Consider the following 25493-nt stretch of genomic DNA (forward strand, 5'->3'; position numbering starts at 1 on the left):
GGGGGTCCCAGTGCAATGGAAAATCTTTTCTAAATAGAGTAGAGTAGAGTTGATTGGTGTAGAGTAGAGTAGAATAGAGTAGTGAGTAGAGCACTGGTTCCCAAACTGTGGGTCGGGACCCATGTTTGGGTCGCGGACCCATTTGCATGGTTCGCTAGTAAATACTGTTTGTTTATTTTTTGTTTCCCACTTAAACAAATGTATTATTTCAAAACATTTTCAAAACATTCCCCAAAGAGTTCTCAATATTTCATAAATTAAATTCCAAATCAAACATTTATTTTAATTTCCAATCTACTATGCTATAATTAAGATGAACTGGCTTTTGTAATTTTTTGGCTTTTTTTTGACACAGTGAAGAGAGACTGAGGAGTCTGAGAGAGAGAGGAGGAGGGTACAGTCAACATAGATTCTGAGGCACGTATCAAACTGAAAATGTGTGTTTGCCCTGCATTATCACATTGAAGAAGCCCCATGTTGTTTGGGTGCATCACTCACCACTTCCACAGTGCTGAATACGTGACAGAACTGGTGTCCACTCTTCAGATCCTTGGTAATGTAGGCAAAGGTGCAGAGGTCATCTGGATCTTGGGCCGCACACGAGATGTTCCTGATCTCGTGCTCCGCTACGATGGTCTGGTGACAGGAGGCCCGGGCACAATGGGTATAAGAGGGGAGAGGAGGGCAGGAAAGAAGGTGAGGGACAGCTGGAAATCTACTGCTAATGGAGAGTCTTTAAACTGCTAACAGCATCAACTAGGATGTTTGGCTTCAAGAGATCGATAGAGAGAGGAGGGAGGGGGGAGGCAAGAAAGGAGAGCAGTAAGCCGTAGAGAGGGAGACAGAGAAAGATGAGTCAGTGTGTGTGTGTGTGTGTGTGTGTGTGTGTGTGTGTGTGTGTGTGTGTGACGTGTGTGTGTGTGTGTGTGTGTGTGTGTGTGTGTGTGTGTTACAGTGTGCTTGTACAGGTGTATACACACAGGACATATACACACACATTACCTTGGTGGCTGCATCAATGAACTTGACGCCTCTATAAGTGATGGACAGAATGACAACAGGACCCTTTCTGGCATCCTTAGATTTCTATAGTAAACAGAACCAATGAAAGCATGAGAGGACAGCAGCTATCTAGTGAAACAAAGGTTCATTCACTGAGGATCGATCTAGTTAGGTAGGATGAGTTTACACTGCAGAGTAACTTTTACAGAACATTTTACACAAAGGCGTTTTGTTTGTTCCAACTCTTGTTGTAGTTGTAAAACAATTAAAGTGCCATTGTTATTTTTGGCTTGTATTTTGTACTATTTAAAGGTAGGGTAAGTGATATTTTTGGTACATTTTCTTTTTGGTTAAAAGGTTAAAGTACTATATTCTGATAGTAATCATTGCTACAGAGCATTTGTTCGGTCACAGGGGTCTCTCTCCATCTCTTTAGTAAACAGAATATAGTACATTTTCAGGTAGGTGACAAAATCTAAGCCAATCAGAGAGCACTGAAAATACATTTTCTGTTTTAATAAAGAGCTGGAGAGACATAGACTCCTTTTACTGAACAAACACTCTATAGCAATGAGTACTATCAGAATATATAGCAGTATTCTTTTTAAAGTACTGTATGCATACATTTGATCTTTGCATGAATTGTGTACAAAGGACCCCAATGGAAACAAGCCATAGTGCTTTCTTGGGTTTAAAATCCTCTTAACAGACCTTGTATTGAACTGTACTTCCCTGTGCTTTGTCTTTGCAAACTGTATTCAATCAATAAATCAATCAATCAATACCAGGACAGAATCAGGCAGACCTACCCTAATTTTGGCACAAGCATCTTGAGTGGACTCAATCCCTCGTAGATCCCTGATTATCATTGATCCTAGGTACTAGAGGAGAGACAGCAGTCACGTTAAGCACAAAAGAGAGAACACCCAAAGGTGCAAATAGGTGAATTGCTGGTTTTACATATTGAAAACATAAGCCTTTCCAAGTGAATTTACATCTCAACCTTTCTTGAGGTTAGCCCTACTGTATATTTCTCGATCTACCAACAACGCCACCATTCTAACAATTTGCATAGCTTAACCCATTAAGGCCTGAAGCCGATTCTGCAAATGTCTTCTAAATCCCAACAGTATTCTGAAAAACGTATGTTTCTATATCAGTGGTGCTCAAACTTTTTCATGTCAAGGACCCCCAAAATTATATGTATTTGGCTGCCGACCCCCATCTCAAAATATTTCGTTCCAGGGGGTCCCAGAAGCAAAGATTTGAGTAAAAAAATGTTCGCTTTAAAAATATATATATTCAAAGGTTTGCACACATTTTCACGATTTTTCAAATATAGCAGATCTACAAGCTCATAGCGCGGCACTCTGTGCCGCATTATGAGCTTGTATATCTGCTATCTTTGAATAGCCAAAGTGTAAAATAATGTTTTTTTTAGCTCAAATCTAAAAGTGACACAGATGCGTTCCAGGTCTTAAATGTGAATACTCTTGTCAGTTTATTATGGCAGAGACTCTAGAGAGCATGGAGGTGACTTACAGTTGCCTCATACCCGCAGGAGTCCAGGATCAGTTTTTCAGGCTGGTGGTGCCAGGCAGACACCGTGGCGTAGGTAGCAGATTGGCTCGGTGGCCGGAGGTTTAATCGAGAATCTCGTTGTCGATCACTTTGTCTATCCTGTAGGGACGAAAGGGATGGTGGATATTCTCAAAGAGAAGGAAAGAAAGAAAAGAAAAAACCCTCTCGATTGAGTTACAGGGAAACTAATCGTATTTCAATTGTATGGCAGTGGAAGGCTCCTCAAAAGATATGCTACAAAAGGATGCTGCGTTCTCTCAGCAACTAACTGAAACATGTGCCCTGACAATGCTTGTGTATCCACAGATGAATAGCATTTTGCAATTGGTAGGATTTCTTACAAAAGGACACTCAGGTTGAGTACAATAGATGGTACAAGCATTTCTGCTTTCAGGTTAACAAATCGGATGTCAGACAGAATTAGATATCAGAAGATCAAAAGATATGCTACAACAGGATGCTGTATTCTCTCAGCAACTAACTTTCATTTTAACATCGGATGACATGAGCTTCAGTGAGCCAGTGCTAATAATCATGATAATGCAGCAAGCAGCAATAATACATATAGACATATCATGACATGGACATCGACAGGTGCAGTCATTCACTTCCAAACAGAACCACAACAGATTCCAGTGGCTTGTACCTAATTCATCTGAACTCTCGTCTTCACCTAATTAGTTTTTCTCTGGCTTCTACTTTCAGCCTGCTAGCCAAGCAAACACTGTATGATATATACAGTATGTTTGTACTGTACTACATATATTATCTGTAGAGACTACAGGGTATGTGAACATCCACAGCTGTATGAGCATTTTTTTTGCAGTTTCTGTTCTGACTAAACTAGGACTTACTTATCTTAAATTTACACAATACAATTCTTAGTCTTAATTTATTCATGTGCAAGTAACTTAAGAGTGTACTTTATTCTGGGGGGAACATTCGCCCCAAAATAGCAGATCTGCAAGCTCACAAGCTCACAGCGTGTGAGCTTATAGATCGGCTATTTTTGGCGAAGACGTTTGGTGCAGAGGGGAAAAAAAGAGCACACCAAGTACAGTGGCAACTCATGCCCAGTTTACTAATTATAGAGGGTTTAAGGGGGAGACTGACTACTGAGCGTGGTCTCTCGCTGTAGGAGCGCAGAGATGCAGTAGCGTCTGGGTCCAGTCCTCTCCTCCTGCGACCAGACTCGCTGGGAGGAAGCAGCATGTCCATGGACCTACTGGTGTACGGGTCCATCTGGCTGAGAGGCGACGTGGTCTGGGACAGGAGGTCGTGGAACTGTCAGACACACACACCCACGCACCCACACACACATACACACACACACACACACAAACACGAACACCAAACACACACCACACAATGAATGAGTCCTGGATTTTATTGTCTTTTATCCTCAAATGTTTTAACCAACATGTCTGTTTTTTGGGTTATTCAGTGTTATACGCAAATATATGAATAGGGATATGCACACACATGCATGCACACACGTGTGTGTGTGCACACACAAACACATACACACGTGCACGCACACGCACACACACACACACACACACACACACACACACACACACACACACACACACACACACACACACACACAATATACTGGTTATTCCCCGGTCAACATCCAGGATTAATCCTTAACAAAAGGACATCCTCAGTGGAGATTCTCTGTTCTCTTTTGTCCAGGATAAATCTGCTTGACTATTGAGAGTAGAGATTAATTCCAGACTGTGATAGCCACTGTTTAAAACTGTCCCTGCCGTCACAAAGTGATTACTGATACAAACATAAACACACAATGCTATTATAATGTTAAGCTAAAAAGAATGTCTTCCTGTAGGTTTGTGGATAGAACATGGCACCAACACTACCAGAGGATTATTTCCAGCTGTGGATAAATAAATATACTGTAAAGCATCACAGTATATTATACCTCCATCTCCATCCTCACCAGTATGACCACTGCATTTTCAAATGTACTGTATCATTTTCAAATGTACTGTATCTTTAAAGGCTCTTTTTGACTACACAAACTAAGTGAACTATGCCGTGCCTTGAAACATATTTGGTTCCTATTTGGTTCTGGATTAGTTTTGGTTATGGAATTTATGTTTGAATATTATTTATTTGCTATGGATGCTTTCCCCCATTCCCACTCTGTGCCATTATACTAAATAAATGCCCTTTTGAGGCTTTTGCAATACCGTTCCTTGTGTGTTGGTTTGGTTCAGTCTTCACAATATGCTATGGCTGAGATTCAGATGCCTTTTTCTATTCTGGGACTAACATTTGGCAAAAGTAGCGAATCTACAAGTTGACAACGCGTTGCATTGTGACGCGTTGTGAGCTTATAATAGCTGGCCTAATTTCACTGTATTTCAAATACGGCTAAAGTGGTTAATTCATAATGTGCTTTTTCCCTGCTTCCTGGAAATGTAGTGTAGTCAAACATAGGACCACAATGGAAACAAGCCCCCTGGACTTTTTTGTGCTATCCTTTTAGCTCAAATGTCTGACTGTACCTCGTGCTGTTTACATTTCTGTCTAATAAAGTATTCAGTCAATCAATCAATCAGAAGTACAATATTTGTCTTTGAAATGTAGTGGAGTGATTGTCATAAGTATACAAAAATACAAATACTCAAGTAAAGTACAGACACTCAAAAAATGTACTCAAGTAAATGTACTTCGTAACTGTCACCCACCACTGTATATAACTCACCACAGCTACCACCTCTTACCATCATATTGGAGAGACGGTTGGACTTGGTCGGTGCCTCTTCGTAGGGCCTTTCCGCTAGTGAGGCAATGATTCTCCTCCTGTGTCCCAGAGCACTGATCTTGATAACCTGGGGCACAGGCACACCGGGGCAGGAACGTTAGCTGAACTATCCAGCACGCAGCCACATCCATTTTTCATGCAGTGTAATTTATAGAGACCGGACTAATACAAATACATGATCCAAAATACACCTGACACACAGTCTGTGGCACACAACCCCTTTGCTGGCACGCCTCCATGAGCAAACAGAAATGACTCTCCTGAATAATTCAGCATCAGTCTGTTTCACAGCAAGCTTAGAGCACAGCCCTGTCTCCTCGGGATGCTATAATTCACCGTAGCGCTTTGTGATATAGTGCTGAGATAACAGTAAAGGACTGGGTGATTTATAGACAAGATAACAGGCACTATGCAAATACGGCTGTGATTTGTCGGTAATATGCAAAGTAATAGTGCATAGTATGTCAACGACCTGTTTCATTGTATTTCTGTACTTGCTTTTTTTTTTGGGGGGGGGGGGCTGTTTTTAATTTACTATTTGGGGAGTTTTCATTTAAACACCCAGTGCCTCCCTAGCAGCTCAATATTACATACATCTATCTATCTACATCTATAACAGTACAGTATATCTTCCACAAACTGCTAAGTTCAGACTTCAGACTCTTGAATCTAGGTGGATGTGCAGAATGTAGGACCAACTTTGGTTTCAGATAGGGGTGCAACAGTTAATCAAACTAATCGATTTAATCGATCATAAGAAATAAGAAATAAACTATTTTAATAATAAATAATCAATTTTCGTGGGGACGTTTTCAATTTAGCTTATTCTGCGAAAATAGCAGATTGGCAAGCTCACAAGGCATCGCGTTGCGATGTGAGCTTGTAGATAGGCTATTTTCACTAGTTTCGTGCGACACTGTTGTACGGTGAGTTTTAAATAGAGCTAGTCAATTAGTCAATTATTTTAAAAATCATAATTTTTGTATTTGTTGGTTTATACAAAATATAACAAATGATAAAAAAACGTGCTTCTTGATTATTCAATTAATCAAAAAAGTAATCGATAGAATAACCGCAACGAAAATGATCGATAGCTGCAGCCCTAGTTTTCGATGCAAAAATGATTTTCAAAATCCCATTGTCTTGAAACTACACATCTGTAGTGACTGCCTATCATATAGCAGTCACACTCCAAATGGTCACTGTACGTCACTGTACGTTTGGAATTGCATTGGTTTTTACAAAACATATTACTCTTACTTTGAAGGCTTCAGTTATTCATTCAGGTAAAGGAAAGCGGGGGAAAAAGAGGCCAAGTAAGGCCACTGGTTAATTTTTAATATACATCATTATTCTCATGGATTCCAGAGAGAGAGGACACTAAGCCTACGGTGTGTGAAATGAGAGAAGACTTAAATAACAATAAAGAACCCCGGGATGATTTGAGAAAGAAAATCACCTCATAGATCATTTTGATGCTCCGTGCTATTGTGTGTTGGGACAGTAAAGAGTTCTGGATGCTCAAAGGCAGTTTTTTGAATGAGTGTGCAGCCCGCTGTAATAACCCATTAATACCAACACTGCTACTACACTACATCACAGTGAGCTGCCCACCATTTCTCACATATTGCTCATATCGACGCCCTCAGGGGGAAACCTTGTATGTCCAAAACTCTTCCTTAACACAAAATGGTAAACCTGTGTTCCAATGAATCCAGTAGTTATTATTTAGTCACAAGCTTGTGTTAAAACACAAGCTTGTGTTAATACTTTTCATCGATTCGATAATTATAAAACCCACAGTCACACAAATTGTTCAAAGAATTGCAAAAATACCCGATCTACAAGCTCAGAACGCATCGCGATACGATGCGTCGTGCAGTGGCGTGCACAGACATTTTCAGGGGCAGGTGCTCAAGTAAATTATGTATATTTTTGTTTACTTGGTCTGCTCTTTTTTCCCTCCACACCAATACCTCTTTGCCAAAAATAGCCGATCTACAAGCCCACAACGCCTCGCAGCGCGAGGCGTTGTGGGCTTGTAGATCTGCTATTTTTGGCTAAAGTTCTCCTCAGAAAAGGGATGCTAGGTTTCGAGTGGTTATGGTAAAAAGAAAAATCATATCACATAAAGATTTGGCGGCCCCCCTGTAGTAACTCTGAGGACCCCCTAGGGGTCCCGGACCCCCTGTTGAAGACCCCTGCTGTGCCCTTTTTTCAAAAGGGCACTTCTGGTCAAGAGGGCAAAGGGCAGGTGCTCTAGCACCACCTAGAGTCTATCTGTGCACGTCCCTGGCGTCGTGAGCTTGTAGACTGGATGTTTTTGCTACTTTTGTGTGACACTGTAATATGAGTACAAGAACGGTACTACAACAACATACTGTAGTCAGACCCGGTCAAATCCGGCGACCTCGGAACTGTCAGCTCAGTCAAATCCGGCGACCTTGGAACGGTCGGACCCACCAGGTATTTCTGGCCACCAGAACTCGAACTTCGCTGAGATGGCTGAAGCGGACTTCGCAACGTTCGGCACGGCGATTCTCTCAGGTTTTAACTGTTTTTGCCAAACTAGTCCCTAACTTAATATAAGGGGCTGTAGTCTGTTCTCACCAACTTTATATAAGGGGCTGTAGTCTGTTCTCACCGAGGGGGCAGAGTGTTCCGCCTCTCTGGTGCTGACTGTTCTCACCAAGCCGGTCCACTTGTACCGAGCATTTCGTGGGAAAAAAAGGGTCAGGCTAGGTTGCTGTACTGAACGTTTTGGTTACCTTTAATCTGACGAAGTATATAAAGTTTTAAGATACAACATTTGCTTTCTGTTTTCTTGCTGCTGCTGTTACTGCAGACTATTGGCTTCCGCCCTCTCTGCTGAGAAAAAGATGTTAGCAGTGCACACACATCAACCTCTGCATGGGCTTACGCAAGCATCAATGCTTAATTTATACTCTGTCGTATAAATAGCAGATCTACAAGCTCACAGTGCGTCATGATGCAACACATTGTGAGCTTGTAGATGGGCTATTTTTGGCGCATGACACCCACACGCAACGAAGTATAAATCAGACTTTACAGGTTGGCACTCGTTTTATTTATAGAGCACTATAGAGAGATCCAGGGATGACGTAGTTTTGCAGGCAGAAAGAGGACGTTTTGCATAGAATTTTGTATTACTGCCAAACATAAACTCAGTGGCAAATAAAAGTTTATGATACTTGTCCAGCAAGATAATCTTCACAAATGAACACCCCTGTTTATTATTTCGGAGAAGTAAAAACCTAACCTAACGTTAGACTATAAACGCACTAAACCACGGTCACAAAACGCAACGTCACCAACACCACAGCATGATGACTTAATGTCCCCGACTACCTCTGTGGCCTCATTTAGCGACTTCATTTCACCACATGTCTTTTTTAAGAGATGTAAAAGCTTCAAAATTAACGAGTGGGACATTCACTGATGTATTTTATGTCTTTGAACAAAATGTGAAAATCCCAAGCTTGTGTAATCCACAGACGTTATTTCAGGCATCTAACCCATTTAAAAAAACATAGACCTCGAGCCAAGGGTATACCAGAAGTGCAAACTCAGGGACTGCATCCTTCCAAGACTGCAGCATTCGAAGTAAGCAGCCCCTGAATTGGGACACAGCTATGTTGTTATACTTTCCCTATTTTTGAAAATTTGTGATTAAAAAAATACATGAATTGATGTTTTTAACCAAAATATAGGGGCACCAGGTTGAAAATACTGCAAATAAAAATGTGTAGGCCTATTTAAGGTATATAATTTGCCTCTGTATTGTGAAATGAAAGTACTGAGTGTGTGAAAGTAGCCTACTGATATAGTAAGAAAACAAAAAACAATTCTTAATTTTGTATACGGTATATTGCAATAATAATGTGTGGTTGTCACAAAATGCCTTGACACACTGTTTCAGAACCACTGATAGATACATTTATTTTATTGTATCTTATTCCTTAACATTTCCTCACTCCTCACAGTATTTATAGCGACCTGCTTGCCAAAGCAAGTGCTAAATCGAGATGGTATTTAAAGAAATGGTGGAAACGTTAGCAAGTTAGTTGCACCTCAGATGGTCCATTTGTCCATATTAAGTTTAGTTATGCTCCCTGCGTAGTTGCTACACTCCTACAGCTGGAAAATATAATCTAAAGAGACCATTCTGCCAAGAAAGTGGAATAAATGGTCAAATGTGGTGTGACTAATTGAACACTCGCTGGACAATCATTCACTGGAAAATATCAAGACTGTCTAAAGTAGTAATCCCTCCTCACACACAGCCAAGCACACGCACATATGTTCTCACACCAGTGCCCACATCTTTTCAACTGGCTTAATATGTACCCACAAATTGCTTTCTAATTGCCTGCTATTAGCTGCAAGTAATGAGAAAATTGCACATCTCCTATTAGTAGTCAACAGCTTACTTAGTAATTTACATATCACCTGTCAGTAATCATCAATTTTGGTCTGAAGCAATTAGCAATAGCAACTGATGTTGCTGTTGCTAATGCTGTTATTAGGCAGTCCTGTCCTTCTATTATTTCACCCAACATTGGAACATGTGAGGCTATAAAGGTAAAGTGGGAAAGGCTATTATTTCAGCATTACAATCTGGAAAACCTCAACATCGGTCTGGCCTCTGGGTGAGTCTCTCAAGCCAGTCAACTCTTCCACAATCTCTCAATGCTACAGAGAGTCTGCAATTCCGCCTTGCAAACGTTATACACAGGAAGCTATCATCTGTCATCCGTCATTTCAGTTCACAAAAATATATTTTAAAATATATTTTAAAATATATTTTTGTATTTCCAATTCTGCTAGGTCGCAAGCGAGACAGGATTCAACTAATTTGATTTACAGTAGGACTTTATGTGACTGCAAGGGCGAAACGGAAGTGTGGTGGGGGGGAGACAGCCACTCTATTTTCTGCGCATTTGCAGCACTTCCGAAGTAGAGACTGTTAAGCCTAATTTATGCAGAGAACAGGCGAGAATAGCAGACCTACTGTACCAGCAGACAACGTTTCGCGTCCACGACACGTTGTGAGCTTGCGGGCCGGCTATTCTCGGCGTGCAACACCATTGCGCCATGAAGTATGAATCTGGCTTCAGGCGGAAGCATTTGAAAATGATCTGTCTCAAGAGACCACTTGGTGAGTGGACCATCACATAGCTGGAAGGTGTAAGACAGCTAATGTGTTCGCTAACGACCACGCCACATATCCTTAAGTGTCCTTGAGCGAGACTACTGAATCCCTGCCTGCTCATTCACTGTAAATTGCCCTGTAGCAGAGCTAAGGTCAACTAAGCGCACACAAATCTGGCCTTTAACAGTGTCACAATGAAATTGACTGACAGTCAGGTAATAGTGAATCAGCAAGCCTTACGTTAACAATCTCCAGCTCCCACAGGTTTTTGACACATTCCAGCGTGCGGTATCCACTGGAGAGGAAGTTGGGCAGGTACTCATGAAGACCCAAGCCATCTAGCCAGGAGGCAAGAGAGGTGCTGCCGTCACAACCCAAAGCTTTCACCTAGCAAGAGAGAGAGAGAGGGGAGAACATACAAGATGTGTAAGATGATGAGAGGAACGATGTGTCACAACTTCAACCGTACACTAGTGGTCAACCGATTAATCGACACCGATATTTGACTTTTTTTTAAATAATCAGCATCTTTCTTTTTTTTTACCTAATTATTTGTATCCTTTACAGACAGACAAAAAAGAAAAGCGACCAATTTCGATACATCGGTAATGATTCATTGATATCGGTCAAATTTCGGTCAATTGCTTTCTTTTTTGTGGCCTATCACAGCTTCAAATAGCTGATCCACAATCTCGTAGCTTGTAGATCCAAATGTTCACCCAGGAAAAGGGATGCTACGGTTCAAGTGCTTACGGCCCACTGCATCTGGCCAATGATCATATTATATTCAGATGGCAGCAATGGATTTGTCAAATACTGTGCACCTCATGAGGAACACCAGGGAGGTGTTCCAGATGTTTTGTAAACAGAGATGAAGTGATTATTCAAACTTGTGTGCTGTTAATTAGTGCACTATTCCTTCTGAGGCTGTCCCACTGAAGGCAGCCGCTTATGTTGCTGTCAGCAGCTACCGAGCATTCATAAACCAACTCACAGTCAGTGATTATATTTACATTAGCTACAGGCATGGCTGAGTTCTCAAGCCTTAGCTAGGCCATTTCTAATTATACTCCACGTGTGTGATGGTACATTCAATAGCCTCATGTGAGAGAAATGCTAAACGCACATTCTGCCTATGTTTTTTTTTACGTCCAGGGCAGAGGTTGCAGGGTTCCTACGCATCGTGGCATTTCTGAATGCAGTTGTCCTCTCGCGCAAACGTCACGGAAAATGATTAAGCAGTTCAAATGTCTTGGAAAATAAGTAGTTCTGGCAGGACCGTTTGAATAAGAAATGTAATTGCAATATTCAAGCATTCATTATGTTTGGCAGCACGGCTCTGTTGTGGGATCTCTCTGCGCCTCCATACACACACACATGGAATGTCATCATCATGGGCATGAAAGCCGCAAGCAGCAACAATGGCATCAGACAATGGCATTGATAAGAATCAGACGGACATAAAAAGGAGGAGCTGGGATGGAGGAGGGTTTACTAAGAGCTTGCGGGTAAGCGTGTGTACGCTGTGGCAGAAATAGGCTAGATGAAGCAGTTATAATGAGTGATTCATAATGTGAATGGCTAATGACAGGCTGGCTGAGAGCCGAGCATCAGCTGAGTTTGGGAGAGGGGGGGGTTAACAGGACTCAGCTGATGCTCAGGAGCAAGCTCGACTATTGTGTCCTGCTCCTGCCAGAGCTAACGTTATGCTCTATTTGCTGTGGAAGGTATTTTATTTGTGTAACAAAAGTGATGACAGCAAATTAGGTTTTCATAAAATGGGACTCGGTCGGGATAGGACCCAGTGGAGGAAGAGCCAGGCTCACTCACTTCTCACACACAATGTTTTCATATAGCCTATGTGTGTGTGTGTAGTGTATTCATTTTCAATGGAAGCCGCAGCGACAGGAAGATTCAAAGCGACGCACAATGTTTGTAGCTGCTACAAAATCTATAAAGCTAGCTACAATGCAAGCTGAGCTGGCTTCAACTGCAGCGTGTTGCTTAACTATTTCCACTAACCTTCATAAACAGCGACTGGGCGACAGATAAGCTGAGTCGCTTTGTATCTTTGTATCGTGTGCAGATGCCGGTGTGAACGCAGCTGTTACAATTAATGAATACAACTAGAATCTGATGAGGCCTAACTTATGTTACTGACTACAAAGGTTCATGCTGTGTTTTGCTGTGTTTGAGTTCGGATTCTAGGGCAGGCTGACCTAATGTGGCCCATCTTATTGTATCTTGTATTTTGTGTGGATTAGCCTAGTCTTAAAGGCAATACAAAAGCTGTTTTATTTTCTTTGTGTATTGTGTATGTGCACGCAAAAGTATATTTGCTAGCTACTGTATGTATTTTGTGAACTGAAGTCACCCAGTTTCAGAATCCTCGCCACTGTTCTTGGCCTACTATAAGGTCAGTGATGCTGCTGCATGCAGAGGGTATTTTAGACAGTAAAGGAAGGTAATCAAATGGAGTGGTTTTATTATGCCCTTCAGATGGCGGTGCCACTTCCATCATGTACAGAGCACCGGCACACTCCTCAAGTACCACCCAATCCTTCCCTCTCCCTGTACGACCTCAACAGATGGTGAACAGAATCCAACACTGATTCCACAACCACCCGCCTCATCTAGCCAGCACATCAATGTTTGGATGTGCTGGCTAGATGTTTGGACCTGGAGAGTCAACAAATGGCAAAATAGGCTGTACAATATGTGCTGAAGTAGGAAAACTAAATATGATGAAAATGTAGTCGATATGGACCTCAATGGAAACAACAAAAGAGGCGTGGCTTTAGGAAAAGGGGGTGTAGCTTTACGCAAAAAAATACCCAAAAAGAAATGAACTACAGATTTTAAAGTTGAAACAGTGTTCAAAGGAGTTGCATATGTTACTTAACTAGAAGTTCGGGCCGCGTCGTTCACTTTGCAGTGCCACCTTACAGGCACCTCACAGTGTGAGAGAGAGTTTTGTGCTCTCCTAAATCCACGGCAGGCTTTGAAAGTACCCACTTCAGAAAGAGGTGACGTGCATCACCTCTCCAATGACCAAAACCCACTATGGAAGCCGTCGAACTGGTGCGATCTGACGGCATCCTAGAATTTATAGGTAGGATGTGATGTCATGCGTGATGTCATGCTGTCGTGAGATTACGTCACACTGGCGTTGTGTCCATATTCGGAGTGATGCAACGTACATACAACATACTGACAAACATACTGACAACCGACATGGCGCAGGATTCAAATTGTATATATAGATACTGCAGTTTTTATTACAAACCTAGTGGTTTAGCTTGCCGCAAGCTGGTATAAATGATGACTGTCATTTCTTTCTTGTTGAAATGCAACAGCATAAATCGTGTGGACTTTGGACATGGTCTTCATTCAAGATACAGTGCTGCTCAAATTATTGACCCTGTTGCAGGAGAAATGCGCAAAAAGGTATATGCAGCCTCATCAAAGATCTATAATTATGGATGAGTCCACAACTCTGAGCACTCCCTCTTTTTAGACCAAAAACAATCAAACATGTAGGCCTGTAGGCATGGTTTGGATGATCACCTTCAAAAGCAAGTGATGGCGCAAGTGCGATGTTGCGTACAGTAGGAAGTCAAGTGTCAAGTCAAGAGATTATCAGAGCGCTACCCCAGTATTATTAGGCTATATGGCACTGTCTTAATCATAGCTGTGTCCGATTCAGTGAAATAATGGATAAATTATACAGCCTATAGCCTACAGCCGATCCTCACATAATCAAAGATAGCATCAGCTGCACCAGAAGGTCTCTTCTGGTGCGTGTACACATGTATGCTAGGTGGTAAGGTCATGTCACACAGTTGCAGCAGTCTGGAACAATTTTGAAACACTCTGTTCACATAAAGAGGACTCGCACAGAAACACTTGAGGCTGAAATCGCTGCAGTAGAGGGCACATTTGGGTCCGTTTCTCTGTTAGACAATGCCATTAAACAACTGCAGTTTTTAACCAACCTAATTAATGACACTAGAAAGAAGTGCCAGGTCCTTATAAACAATGTTGCCAGTTGTTCCCTCCTCATCTCCCATAGTAAAAACGTATAACTACATAGTCCAACCGACGTCTCATGGAACATCATGTGTGACTGGTTTAACACTCGATGCAATTTTGAAGAAAGGTACATGACGTCTGTATAGTCTGTCATAGCTGTTTCCCGCTGGCATCACGGTCAGAAAATAGGTCTACTGTAGGCCTCATCTGTGTCATTGATTACACATACCTATAAAGCTAAAACAAACGCAAACCACATGGCAATTCATTAATGGAGAGAAAGCACACACTTTGTCTACTGTCTGTTGCCAGAAATGACTAAACGTCTAAGACAAATTATGTCAAAGCATATTGTTGGTGTCAGCCGAGACCACAGGAGTTTATCTCCATTTCAATGTGCTAGACCCCTGGGAGATGGATTGCTGAGGTGGAGCGCTCCCAGTACTTACCGCATGGCTTGCCTCACCCAAGCCATGTTACTTACATTATACACTAAGCTTCTGGGGATAGGAGCAGCAGAATTCTTTACGTAAGACGTTCAGCCTTCTGTGTGCATCTACAGCTTTTAGGGACTACTCAGTGGTCAGGAGAAAGGTTCCACCTAGACGTCATTCCATGCAACTTGGCGCAATGGCTTTAGGCTGACGAACCTAATCATAACTTCAGTCTGTTTGCAACTGTATTCATCACGCTTGTCAGCTCTGATGTTTATCAAACAACAAGGACCTTCACTCAGGCCCTGGAATCCACAGCCTTTTGTCAAAACTTGCGAGCACATCACGGCGCAGAGAGCACAAAAACTGCCACAGGCAGGCCGCCGTGTCAGAGAACCCAGAGCCACTTTGGTAGTTTTTATAAGACAGACATTATTACAGTTTCTATGGCATCAGTTTACCAGTTCACTGACTGCATGTTTATATTTGTAACCTTGTCCAAACAATGAAAAGCACTTCTCAGAAAAGGCAAATCAGTCTCTTTAAGCATCTTATACTTTCCACAAAGTAATTCATATTTTTGAATATAACTGCCCAATAATTTTATATGATTAAGCATATTTAAAAATGTTAAGAACAAACCTTGTGTTTCAAATTAGGGTAAGCTACATACCAACCATACACTGATAAGTGACTCGTGCTTTATAGCTTTCAGCATCGCGAACAGCGTTCTCAGTAGGTGGTTGCGGGTGGGGGATCAGTCAGTATTTGCCCTGAGGTGCGCTCCCCCACTTCTAAAAATAGCACTACAACACTGGATAGGATCATTCAGAACGTATCATTTTAGCCCATTGACTGTATAAAAGAGGTTTAGCCAGCAATACAAATAGTTGGGTTTCTTTCTTGAATGCACCTGCTCCTTGATATCTGCAATGCCCGTCCATAGCCTACAGACTCCTGATTTGTTTATCAAGATTATTCAAAGGTGTGTCCACTGAGATGTGATTACTTGTTTTCCATGAATTAGTTGCAACTAGAAAGAGATATACGCAGTGGAGCGTAAATAATCTTTACCAGTGGGAGCCATGCCCCTTCCCTCCATCATTGTGTCTGTGTGGTGCATAAAATACCTGTTAGTGTTCAAAGGACAAAGGGGGAAAAGGCTATAATAGTGGCCCAGTAGGTAGAGTGGCTGTCTTGGAATTGGTTTATACATGCTGTGACATTTGTGTGATCGGGTTTATATAAAATGAAATTCGGAGGTATAGAACTTTCAGGGGTTGAAAATGTCTCTTTTGAGTATCTGCCTGCCAGCTGTGTGGCACGGCCCCAGTACTCTTCCACTTGAAACTGACAGCTATTCAGCATCAAACAGGCAGGCAGGTAAAGTAAAAGGTACTTTCACTCATTTATAGAGTCTATGGTTTTGGCATGGCACACACTTCTAAACTTGAGTCCTTTAGAACTGAAATTGGAGCTAACTATGTAGCTGGGTACAGCGACTAGCGCCGACTACTAGCTATCATCAATAGCATTGCTTGGGTCCTACGCAACAGTAGCCTACTACAAACGATTTGTGAAATACATACATTGGGATGTCATGCTTAATACCGTATCTAGTATGTTGATGTTTTGCTGTTCTTCAATTGGATTTTCATAGTCTTGAAGTGCTCCAGAAGTGCAGTAAATAAGCTTCAATATCTAAAAAGTTTATAAATTGAAACCCCGCTGCCCCATCACATGACTCCAGAGACACTCTCCTGGAGGTGGAAAAGTTTGTTTTGAAGACATTTCTAAATGCGCCTGACTCCGTGCCCATTGCTATTTAAATGACGGAATCGGCAATTGGAGGAGGCGCAAACAAATCTGACGATGTATGGGAGCATACATAAAACATAAAAATGTTATTGATTGATTGATGTCTTTATTGATCATGAAATAAAATCATATGTCACATACGTACATCTGTAACAAACATCTGACCCACCATAATCAACAGGATAACGCAAAAAAAGCTTAAAGCTTGTTTCCATTGCGGCCGTTTAGTATGAGGTGTGTATGACGACATGTAGTGTGGTCAGGTGCTGTTGGTATGATATATGATATATGATATATAATGAGATGTGGGGGAAACAAAAGCTCTCTGCCCACCACCAGAACATCACATGGAAACAAGAGGTGGACCACACAGTGACCGTGCTGCTGCGGTCAGAATCTTTCATTCCTCCTGTAGCCTAATGTCTCCTCATATTCAAGAGACACGTGATAACCGCTTTGTGACTTCTCTCACTTTTCTCATACCTTAGGCAAGCTGCGTGCTGCATGGAGGATCTTCTTCCTGTGTCCCGGGTCAGTGATCCCCATGTCTCTGAGATCCTGGTCCTCCATCACGTTACTTCCCTATTTGTGAGAACACACAGACACAGACACACAGGGACAGAAACACACACATAGATATGCATAGACACACAAACACACGCACGGAGACAATAGATAGACATACAGTAATCAAACAAGAACATATCAGAAACAATTTGTACTGTGAATAATAGTGCAAAACTAAATCACACACACACACACACACACACACACACACACACACACACACACACACACACACACACACACACACACACACACACACACACACACACACACACACACACACACACACACACACACACACACACACACACACCCATCAGCACACATCTGCATGTACCCAACCCAGAAATATTGACGTGTGGTAAAGGAAAACTATGTACATCAATTGAAATAGTATGGCCCACACACTGTGCATATTATTGCAATTGACTAGATTGCTGCTGGTTGCCAGGCACGCACGCACAGACACACACTTGTGTATGCACGCTGCACGCATACACAAACAAACAGTTTACTCATACACAAGCAGGTGTTGAGTGGTGGAAGGACATTGGAGTCAAATAAATTGTTCTTGCCAAAAGTAATCAATCTGTCCTCATGCAACTCCAAGGAAATAAAATAAATAAAAGGCACAGTCAAGACTGCAGCCACATCTACAGTGGCCTTGAACTGCTCTGTTACATTGAGATACGTAAATTAAATGATCCATGAGTTAATACACAACCCACACATTTCAGCACTGCAGTTTATAGCAAAAGCCTAAATATAGGCCGTAATGTTTCCCCTAAAATGATGACTGAAATCAATTGTAACATATTTATTTATTTATTCATTTGCCTCAAATTGCTGTTCGTATTCAGAGCTCTGCTTGCTTTGTCATCTTGTTCAAGTTTATAGGGAGGAATAAAGATACAAGGGAGGCCTTGAAAATGTGGAGCTAAGCGTTTTCTCCCTGTGGTACTGCTGCAGATTGATTCTCCCTGGCCAAGAATGTTAAAGCATGCTGTAGTCTTTAATCAATCTGCTCCTGTTGGTGGGTTTCGGAGCACAATGCAGCTGTGTGTTTGGAGGCCTTTTATTTAGCGTGGTGCAGTTGGGGACTGTGAGATTACATGCTGATCGCTGGAATAAAGATCAAAATAGGAAGCTAGGTCTGATCTCTGATGTAAGAGATGGAGCCAAAAATAGATTCACTACTTTTATTAACGAGAGTTCAGAGTCGGCTGGTGCCCTGGGAGAGTCGATGGACTTATTATTCATACTGCCTTTTAGACCATGTGATGGGAATGTACAGTTCAGTTCTCACACGGCTTACGAGCTGTGCTAGTTTTTGATTTTGATTCGGTATGACTGGCAGATGTAGTAACTGTGAGTCCCTCATTTTAATGCACATGCTTGCCGTATGCACTGATGCGGTCAGGAATTACAGCTGCGCACACTACGAGGAGTTGTTTGGAAAAGTATGTATGTATGTATGTATGTATGTATGTGCAGAGCTATTGTGTGGGTAAAATAGGCTCTCTCTCCCTCCCTTTCCCTCTCAATCTCACTCTCCCGGTCTCTCTCTCTGTCTCTGTCTCTGTCTCTGTCTCTCTCTCTCTCTTTGTCTCTGTCTGCCTGTCTGTCTCTGCCTCTCTCTCTCTCCCTCTCTCCCTGTCTCCCTCTCCGGTCTCCCCCTCTCCCCCTCTCTCTCTCTCTCTTTGTCTCTCTCTCAGACACCGTTTACGATTCACACTGACGTCAACCGTTGCCTAGATTTGTGATGACGTCCGGGCATGTACTGTACAGTCCATATATCTGAACTCACACCACATGACTTTATATAATAGAAGTTTATCAACTCACTCACTCTCCCTCGCTCTCTCCCTATTCCTCTCTCCTTCTGTCCCTCTCTCACTGATCAATCAAACAACGCCGAATTGCGTGCCCTCAGCGCTGTGATGTCAGGCGTGTCCATATTTGGACCCTTTATATTAGTACAGAAAGTGTTATCAGCTTGCCCGGAATTGCCGGTGTTATTGCAGTGACAATGATCAGCGCATTCAGGTTTTGGTACTCAGCAGCGTTGACTGGGTTATTGCATTTGTGAAAAAGGCTCTCTCTCTCCTTCTTACCTAATAGCTATGGGAGTCCCATTTCTGGTTGCATGAAAGGATCACAAAATGATAATCATCTTGTAAAAATTATGCTAATAATGGGCACACCGTTGTATATAATGTATGATCTCTCAAAAGTTGCACTCCAGAGCAATCAACATGCAGATCGAGCGCTGCAGAGTGAACGTTAGTGCCTGCACTCTTGCTTTCTCTGGGGGCGTACTTTAAGAAACTTTCTGAACTGAAGTGTTGTGAACTGGAGCAGAGTCTTTGAACCCACTTTCCGTGTAAGAGGTGAGGGGTTGGCCAAGGCATGGCTGTCAAGCTGTGTGTGTGTGTGTGTGTGCGTGTGTGCATGCGTGCGTGCGTGCGTGCGTGCGTGCGGTTGACAATAGTGTATTTCAATCTGGTTTCGTCACCTATACTCACTCAATTATAACACTGAACAATCAGCCACAGAATCTATTGTGATAATCGCAACTCATATTCTGCTATCTTGTCTGGTCTACATTTACTAGTACTGTATTCCATGAATACTTCCCCATAGCTCATCCATCCATCTGTCCGTCCATTTCATTAACGCTGTATGCTGGTGGACCGATTGCCATAAGCATGTCTTCACTGACGGGTCAGATTGTGAAAGGGCATAAGAAACATTCATAGCCTTCTCCCTGACTCCTCTGACCTTTTCCCTTGTTTGTAACCTCCACGCCCCGGTAAATAGCTTTGGGTAATTTGTCTTACGAAGCTAACGATTTATCTCCTCAATGCTTCAAGTCCAGGAGAACATTAGTCAAGGCATGAGAGTGAACATCAGAATGCTTAATGACCCGTGTTCCTCATCACAAATTATGTCCTGAAACACTCCATCACAATGAAAAGTTCCACCCCGAATGCAGAGACACAGAAAAAGACGTTGTGGCCTATTAACCAACTGTCTATCATGTCTACTGTATGCTGTTCGTTGTGGGCTTGAGGTCACCTCATAAGAACAATTACCAGTGCTGATATTAGGGTTTCAGCTGTTATTGATCAGGTCTTCATTGTCAATGCGACCTAATTCATTATGAAAAGAAGAAAGTGGTCACTCTCAGAAATTCTTTGTAAAAGCAATTCATAACCTCATAATCTCCCCTTGACCCACTTCAACTTGTGGCAAGCAGGTGTATCACATTGCCCTTAGCACTAATGCTACACCATGATCTGGGCCCACATCAACCCTTAGGGCTTACTCACAATGTAATACCAGCGTTTTTAAAGAGTAACACGACTGGGAATCTAAAGTGCAGCCATTGCCCAACACTATATCAAGCGTCCTTGTGCTGTATTTTACGGGGAACATGATAGCGCTCTTAGTCGGACAGCAAACTTCCCTCTGGCAGAAGTTAAACGAACTCATCAATACGTAATTTGACAGAACCTTTAAAAAATGCAGTGCACTTCATATGAAATGTGTCACTGCTTTCCAGAAACATGGATTTGTCCGACTGTGTTCTTCTCAACTGATACCATCAGACGAGGGCAACCAGTAGAGCTTTGCATAAATTACTTAACAACTGTATCATAACCCCTGTAACAAAATGTTAAAATCTACACCGTCAGTTAAGTAAAATATAATAATCAATATCCCTTTTTCTATGTACCCAAATGGTCCCTCCTTTAATGGTAGATGTGCACGTTAATGGGCAAACTAACTATCACTGAACCACTTAAACAAAGCTCTACAAGCTCTACAAGCTGGTAGATCTGATCTTTTTTAAATCTCTTACATTTTTGGTTAATTCTCTCGCCTTTAATGACATGCCAAAATTAGGACGCCAGGGTTAAAGTGGTTAACGGCCTATGAGTATTGAGGCATGCTGTGTTACAGTGTTATCATGGTACAGTTATTGCAGTGTTTATCTCCCAGGGGCACATAATGTGATGTGTGTGTGTGAAACAGAGCAGAACTGGTTTAGTGAGATTTTGTTTAACCACACATGTATGCAAAAAGCATATTTAGAATAAACCACAGTGCTGTATGTGTACAGATTGAGCGAGGCGCATAGGGATTGTGCGTCCAGGCGATCTGCCTGGATCTACACAAAGGTCCAGGCTAGAGGCCGTATAAATCAGAGGATTTGCTGAAGGAAGGCAATGGGGTGGGGTGGTGGGGGCTGTGCGATTGTACAGTAAATGAGATGGCATGATCGGGAGGGATGCTGGGAAAAGTTAATAGGTTTTGGTTGTGATTTGTCTTACCATTGGTGACAGCTCATATACTTTACCGGGGATTCATAGTAGGGCCATAAATCTTTATGGGGTCATGCACTGCAAGAGGGTGAGGTGAGGAGAGAAGAGCAATAGCAAGGCCACTAGAGTCAAGTGCCCGAGAGTGAGGTGGAGAGAGGGAGAGAGAGAGAGAGAGGGAGAGAGAGAGGGAGAGAGAGAGAGAGAGAGAGAGAGAGAGGGAGAGAGATGGAGGGAGGGAGGGAAAGTGAGAGTGAGAGGGTGGGAGAGAGATAGAGTGGGCTAGGGAGAGATGGAGGGAGGGAGGGAAAGGGAGAGAGAGAGAGAGAGAGAGAGAGAGAGAGAGAGAGAGAGAGAGAGAGAGAGAGAGAGAGAGAGAGAGAGAGAAATGGAGCCAAGTGGAGAGATAAGAAGATAAATGCAGCAATGGATGTGACAGAGAGAGAGAGAGAGAGAGAGAGAGAGAGAGAGAGAGAGAGAGAGACAAGCAGGTAGGCATGGGAACACAGGTGGAGTGTTGTGAACCGGAGCAGACTCCGACAAGACGCCGAGAGTTTGCGTTGCACGTGACTCACCATGAATCGCAGGTCGTCAAAGCCGTTGAGCAGGAACTTGCTCTCGTACTGCGGCAGCCCCACATGCTCCAGCCACTCCCCCACTGGCTGGTCCAGGGCTTTACCGCAGGCCCCATCTGCCGAGAGAGGGAAGCGCTTCAGCAGGGAGAAGCCGTTCAGCCGGTAGCAGCGGCACTCCGAGGACGACACATGGCATTGCCACATCATCCTCGGCCAGCAGAGGCAGAGCCGAGTGCGGCAGCACCAGGCGGAGTGGGAGGGAGACAGGGTCCAGGGTCTAACTCAAAAGACACAGCGGGAAGGAGGGTAGGAAGTGACCGCAGGCGCCCCAGTTCGAGCCCTGCGTTGGGGTGGGATGTGGGAGTAGGGGGTTGGGGTTGGGGGGTGGGGGGGGTCTAATCTATAAGACTCTGTTAGTGCTGATTTGACAGTGTCAGGTGAAGGGTGGAGGTAGTGGAGGAAAGGATGCCCATCTGAAGCTGGGTAGCGTTAGTTACACGTTGGAGCGAGCCATTGTGGCATCTTCCAACAACCAGGGCTCACTAAACATTTCTTTAGTGAGCAGATGAGCGAGTGAAAAAAATAAACGGGTATGGCTTGTCCAAAAGGGGGAAAATATATATGTATATATGTCTATATATATAACAATAGAGTAACACTACAAGTCAAAAGAGACTAGACAACTTTCAGGCCAAGACAAAATGGAAACTAGTTAGTACTACAACGAAATCCCACATTTTCTTACTTACTTACTTACTTACACTATATACTCAGGTTAAATCATATCCATTATTCCTTCTTACACCTTAAGGGTTTAATATAGAAATACGCCACTATCCCCAAAAATAAATTGTTCAGGGTTTTCACCACATACTTGTAAAGCTCTGGCTGAGTCCCATGGCTTCATTGGTCAACCTCTTTGAGAACTAGGAACACGTCTCATAGAATGAAGGTAGCAGCATTCTATTGTACTGTGGATGTACTCATGGAACGCACGTATGCTTACACCCTTTCTCTGTTTTGTTCTTTACACTCCAGAATGATGAGGAATATGGTCAGGTAGACAGACATATTGTAAATCCTACATCAAGAAAAAGAGAAAAGAAACAACGGTTGGCTGAGGATTTCCAGTGTGTGTTGTTGATTCCAAACTCCTGATTTTGCAATGAAATCCAATGATAGATTCCTTGATAAGGCTCCAGGTAAGCCGTCAGAAAGCGGCTCAGTTGTCCTTGATGTTGCCAGCGCTCCCAGCGTTGCCCAGCGTTCACTCTCACCAGGAGGCTGGCTTGCTTTGGCTGCTGCTCCGCTCAGCCAGAGAACGTCCTTATCGTTTCTCCAGAGCGGTAAAATCCATACTCGATCCGACAGCGGATGGCAGGTGAGCCTTTTGACTCTGAAGCGGAGGCTGCCCACGGAAACGTGGAGCGGGTTCTGCCGGCTCTGTTTCCAGCGGCGATCAGCCCCGTTCTAGCCCACCTGGTTCTCCTCCTGCGCTGGGTACAGATAGCGCCACAAGCCCCTATGCTGCTCAAGGCAGAGGTTTGCTGCATCCCCTGCCTGTCTCAGACGCGCAGGCAGGGGCAGACACGGTCACAGCAGCTGCTCCTGGCTCGCACACTACACCCCCTCCTTCCTTCCTCCTCCTCCTCTTCAGCGTTCGCAGGGCATAATGTCCCGATGCTGGGGAGGCTACACACGAGACCACAGCACTGCCCCTGGCTCAGCTGCCACAGTCACCGCGTCCTTCCCGCATCCAGAACAACAGGCGACAATCTTAACGCTCATCCCCCTCCTCATCCGCGTAAATCCCTCAAGCTCGCCTATCTCTCCTCTCTCTCTCTCTCTCTCTCTCTCTCTCTTTCTTGTTTTCTGTTTCTCTCTCTCTTTCTCTCACACTCTATCTCGTACTCCCATCCCCATGTTATGTGTTTGCACTGCAGGGTTGCCGTATGCTGCCTGATGGGTGCTGCTCCGCGTAACCAAGGCTCTGTTCCTCCCCTTGTCTCCCTCCCACTACTATATCAGCTCCGCACTCACTCTCTATCTCTCTCACACTCACACATACAGTACCTAGCTTGCTCTTTCTCTTACATTCTCTCTCATATACATTAGTCACACATGCACTTCACTCGTCACTCTGATTCTCTAGCTTCATGTCCCTTCTCCTCTTCTCTCTTCTTCTTTTGCTCTCTTGGTTTCTCTCTCTCTCTCTCTGTCAATCACAAGCACACGCACACTGTCACACACACACACACACACACACACACACACACACACACACACACACACACACACACACACACACACACACACACACACACACACACACACACACACACACACACACACACACACACACCTCTCTGTACCCTCACCCCATCTTCTTGAACACAATTCCCCCCCCTCTCTGTCTCTCTCAGTCTGTCTCAATCTGTCTGTCTGTCTGTCTGTCTGTCTGTGTGTGTGTCTGACTGTCTCTCTCCTCTGCACTGATTAGACTTGCACAGAGGCACTCTGATCTTGCCAGTGCAGAAAGGACACCAACATCAGAGACAATGAACAAGCACTGGGAGCCCCAAATCACAAGTCTCAAGTCTTTTCTGCAAGGAATGACTAGAATATAAAGGGATGATGGTCGTGCTCTGGCCCCATTCTGCAGCCCGAGCACTGATTCCACAGCTCCTTCTTTGACAAGTGGTATTAAGAGGAAGGCCATTTCCACAAACCCTTTTGCTTATTAGCAGATAGCTTTAATTCATTTAGATCGCACTTTGATGATGGACGGGGGGGACGGGGGGGGGACGGGGACGGGCAGCAGTATTGATTCAATTCTGCAGAACTCTGTCGGCTGGGAGTGGGGGGTAGAGAAGAAAAAACGCACACACACACACACACACACACACACACACACACACACACACACACACACACACACACACACACACACACACACACACACATATTATAGTGCATAACCACAGCTCTCCAGTCCCATTTCATTTCTGTATCAGCCGTTCCGGCTGCATGACGGAGCGGAGGCAAATTCCATTACCACCAGATGCTCATGTCACATCAACCATTTTGGAATACAGCAGTGGCAGCTTGCTGTGCCCAGGTTTAGACAACAGGCACGATTAGCCTTCGTAAACTTTATCAGGAACGCCGGTGCCAAGACAAATAGATGCTATA

General features: G+C 43.4%; 1 protein-coding gene across 4 annotated transcripts in view; it reads right to left on the bottom strand.

The window, feature by feature from the left end:
* The window catches only part of anks1ab (ankyrin repeat and sterile alpha motif domain containing 1Ab), a 60639-nt gene that overhangs the window by 11690 nt on the left and 23456 nt on the right, over positions 1–25493 (bottom strand). For all 4 annotated transcript variants that reach the window (XM_084062871.1, XM_084062868.1, XM_084062870.1 and 1 more), the window contains exons 3-11: positions 22302–22417; positions 17318–17416; positions 10791–10937; positions 5337–5444; positions 3697–3867; positions 2545–2682; positions 1812–1883; positions 1003–1086; positions 499–636 (exon numbers count right to left, since the gene is read on the bottom strand). In XM_084062871.1, coding sequence (XP_083918997.1) covers positions 499–636; positions 1003–1086; positions 1812–1883; positions 2545–2682; positions 3697–3867; positions 5337–5444; positions 10791–10937; positions 17318–17416; positions 22302–22417 — 1073 coding nt within the window. The remainder of the gene's footprint in view (positions 1–498; positions 637–1002; positions 1087–1811; positions 1884–2544; positions 2683–3696; positions 3868–5336; positions 5445–10790; positions 10938–17317; positions 17417–22301; positions 22418–25493) is intronic.

This window comes from Gymnoscopelus microlampas, assembly GCF_963454915.1.
Source record: "Gymnoscopelus microlampas genome assembly, chromosome: 7".
Classification (NCBI taxonomy): Eukaryota; Metazoa; Chordata; class Actinopteri; order Myctophiformes; family Myctophidae; genus Gymnoscopelus; species Gymnoscopelus microlampas.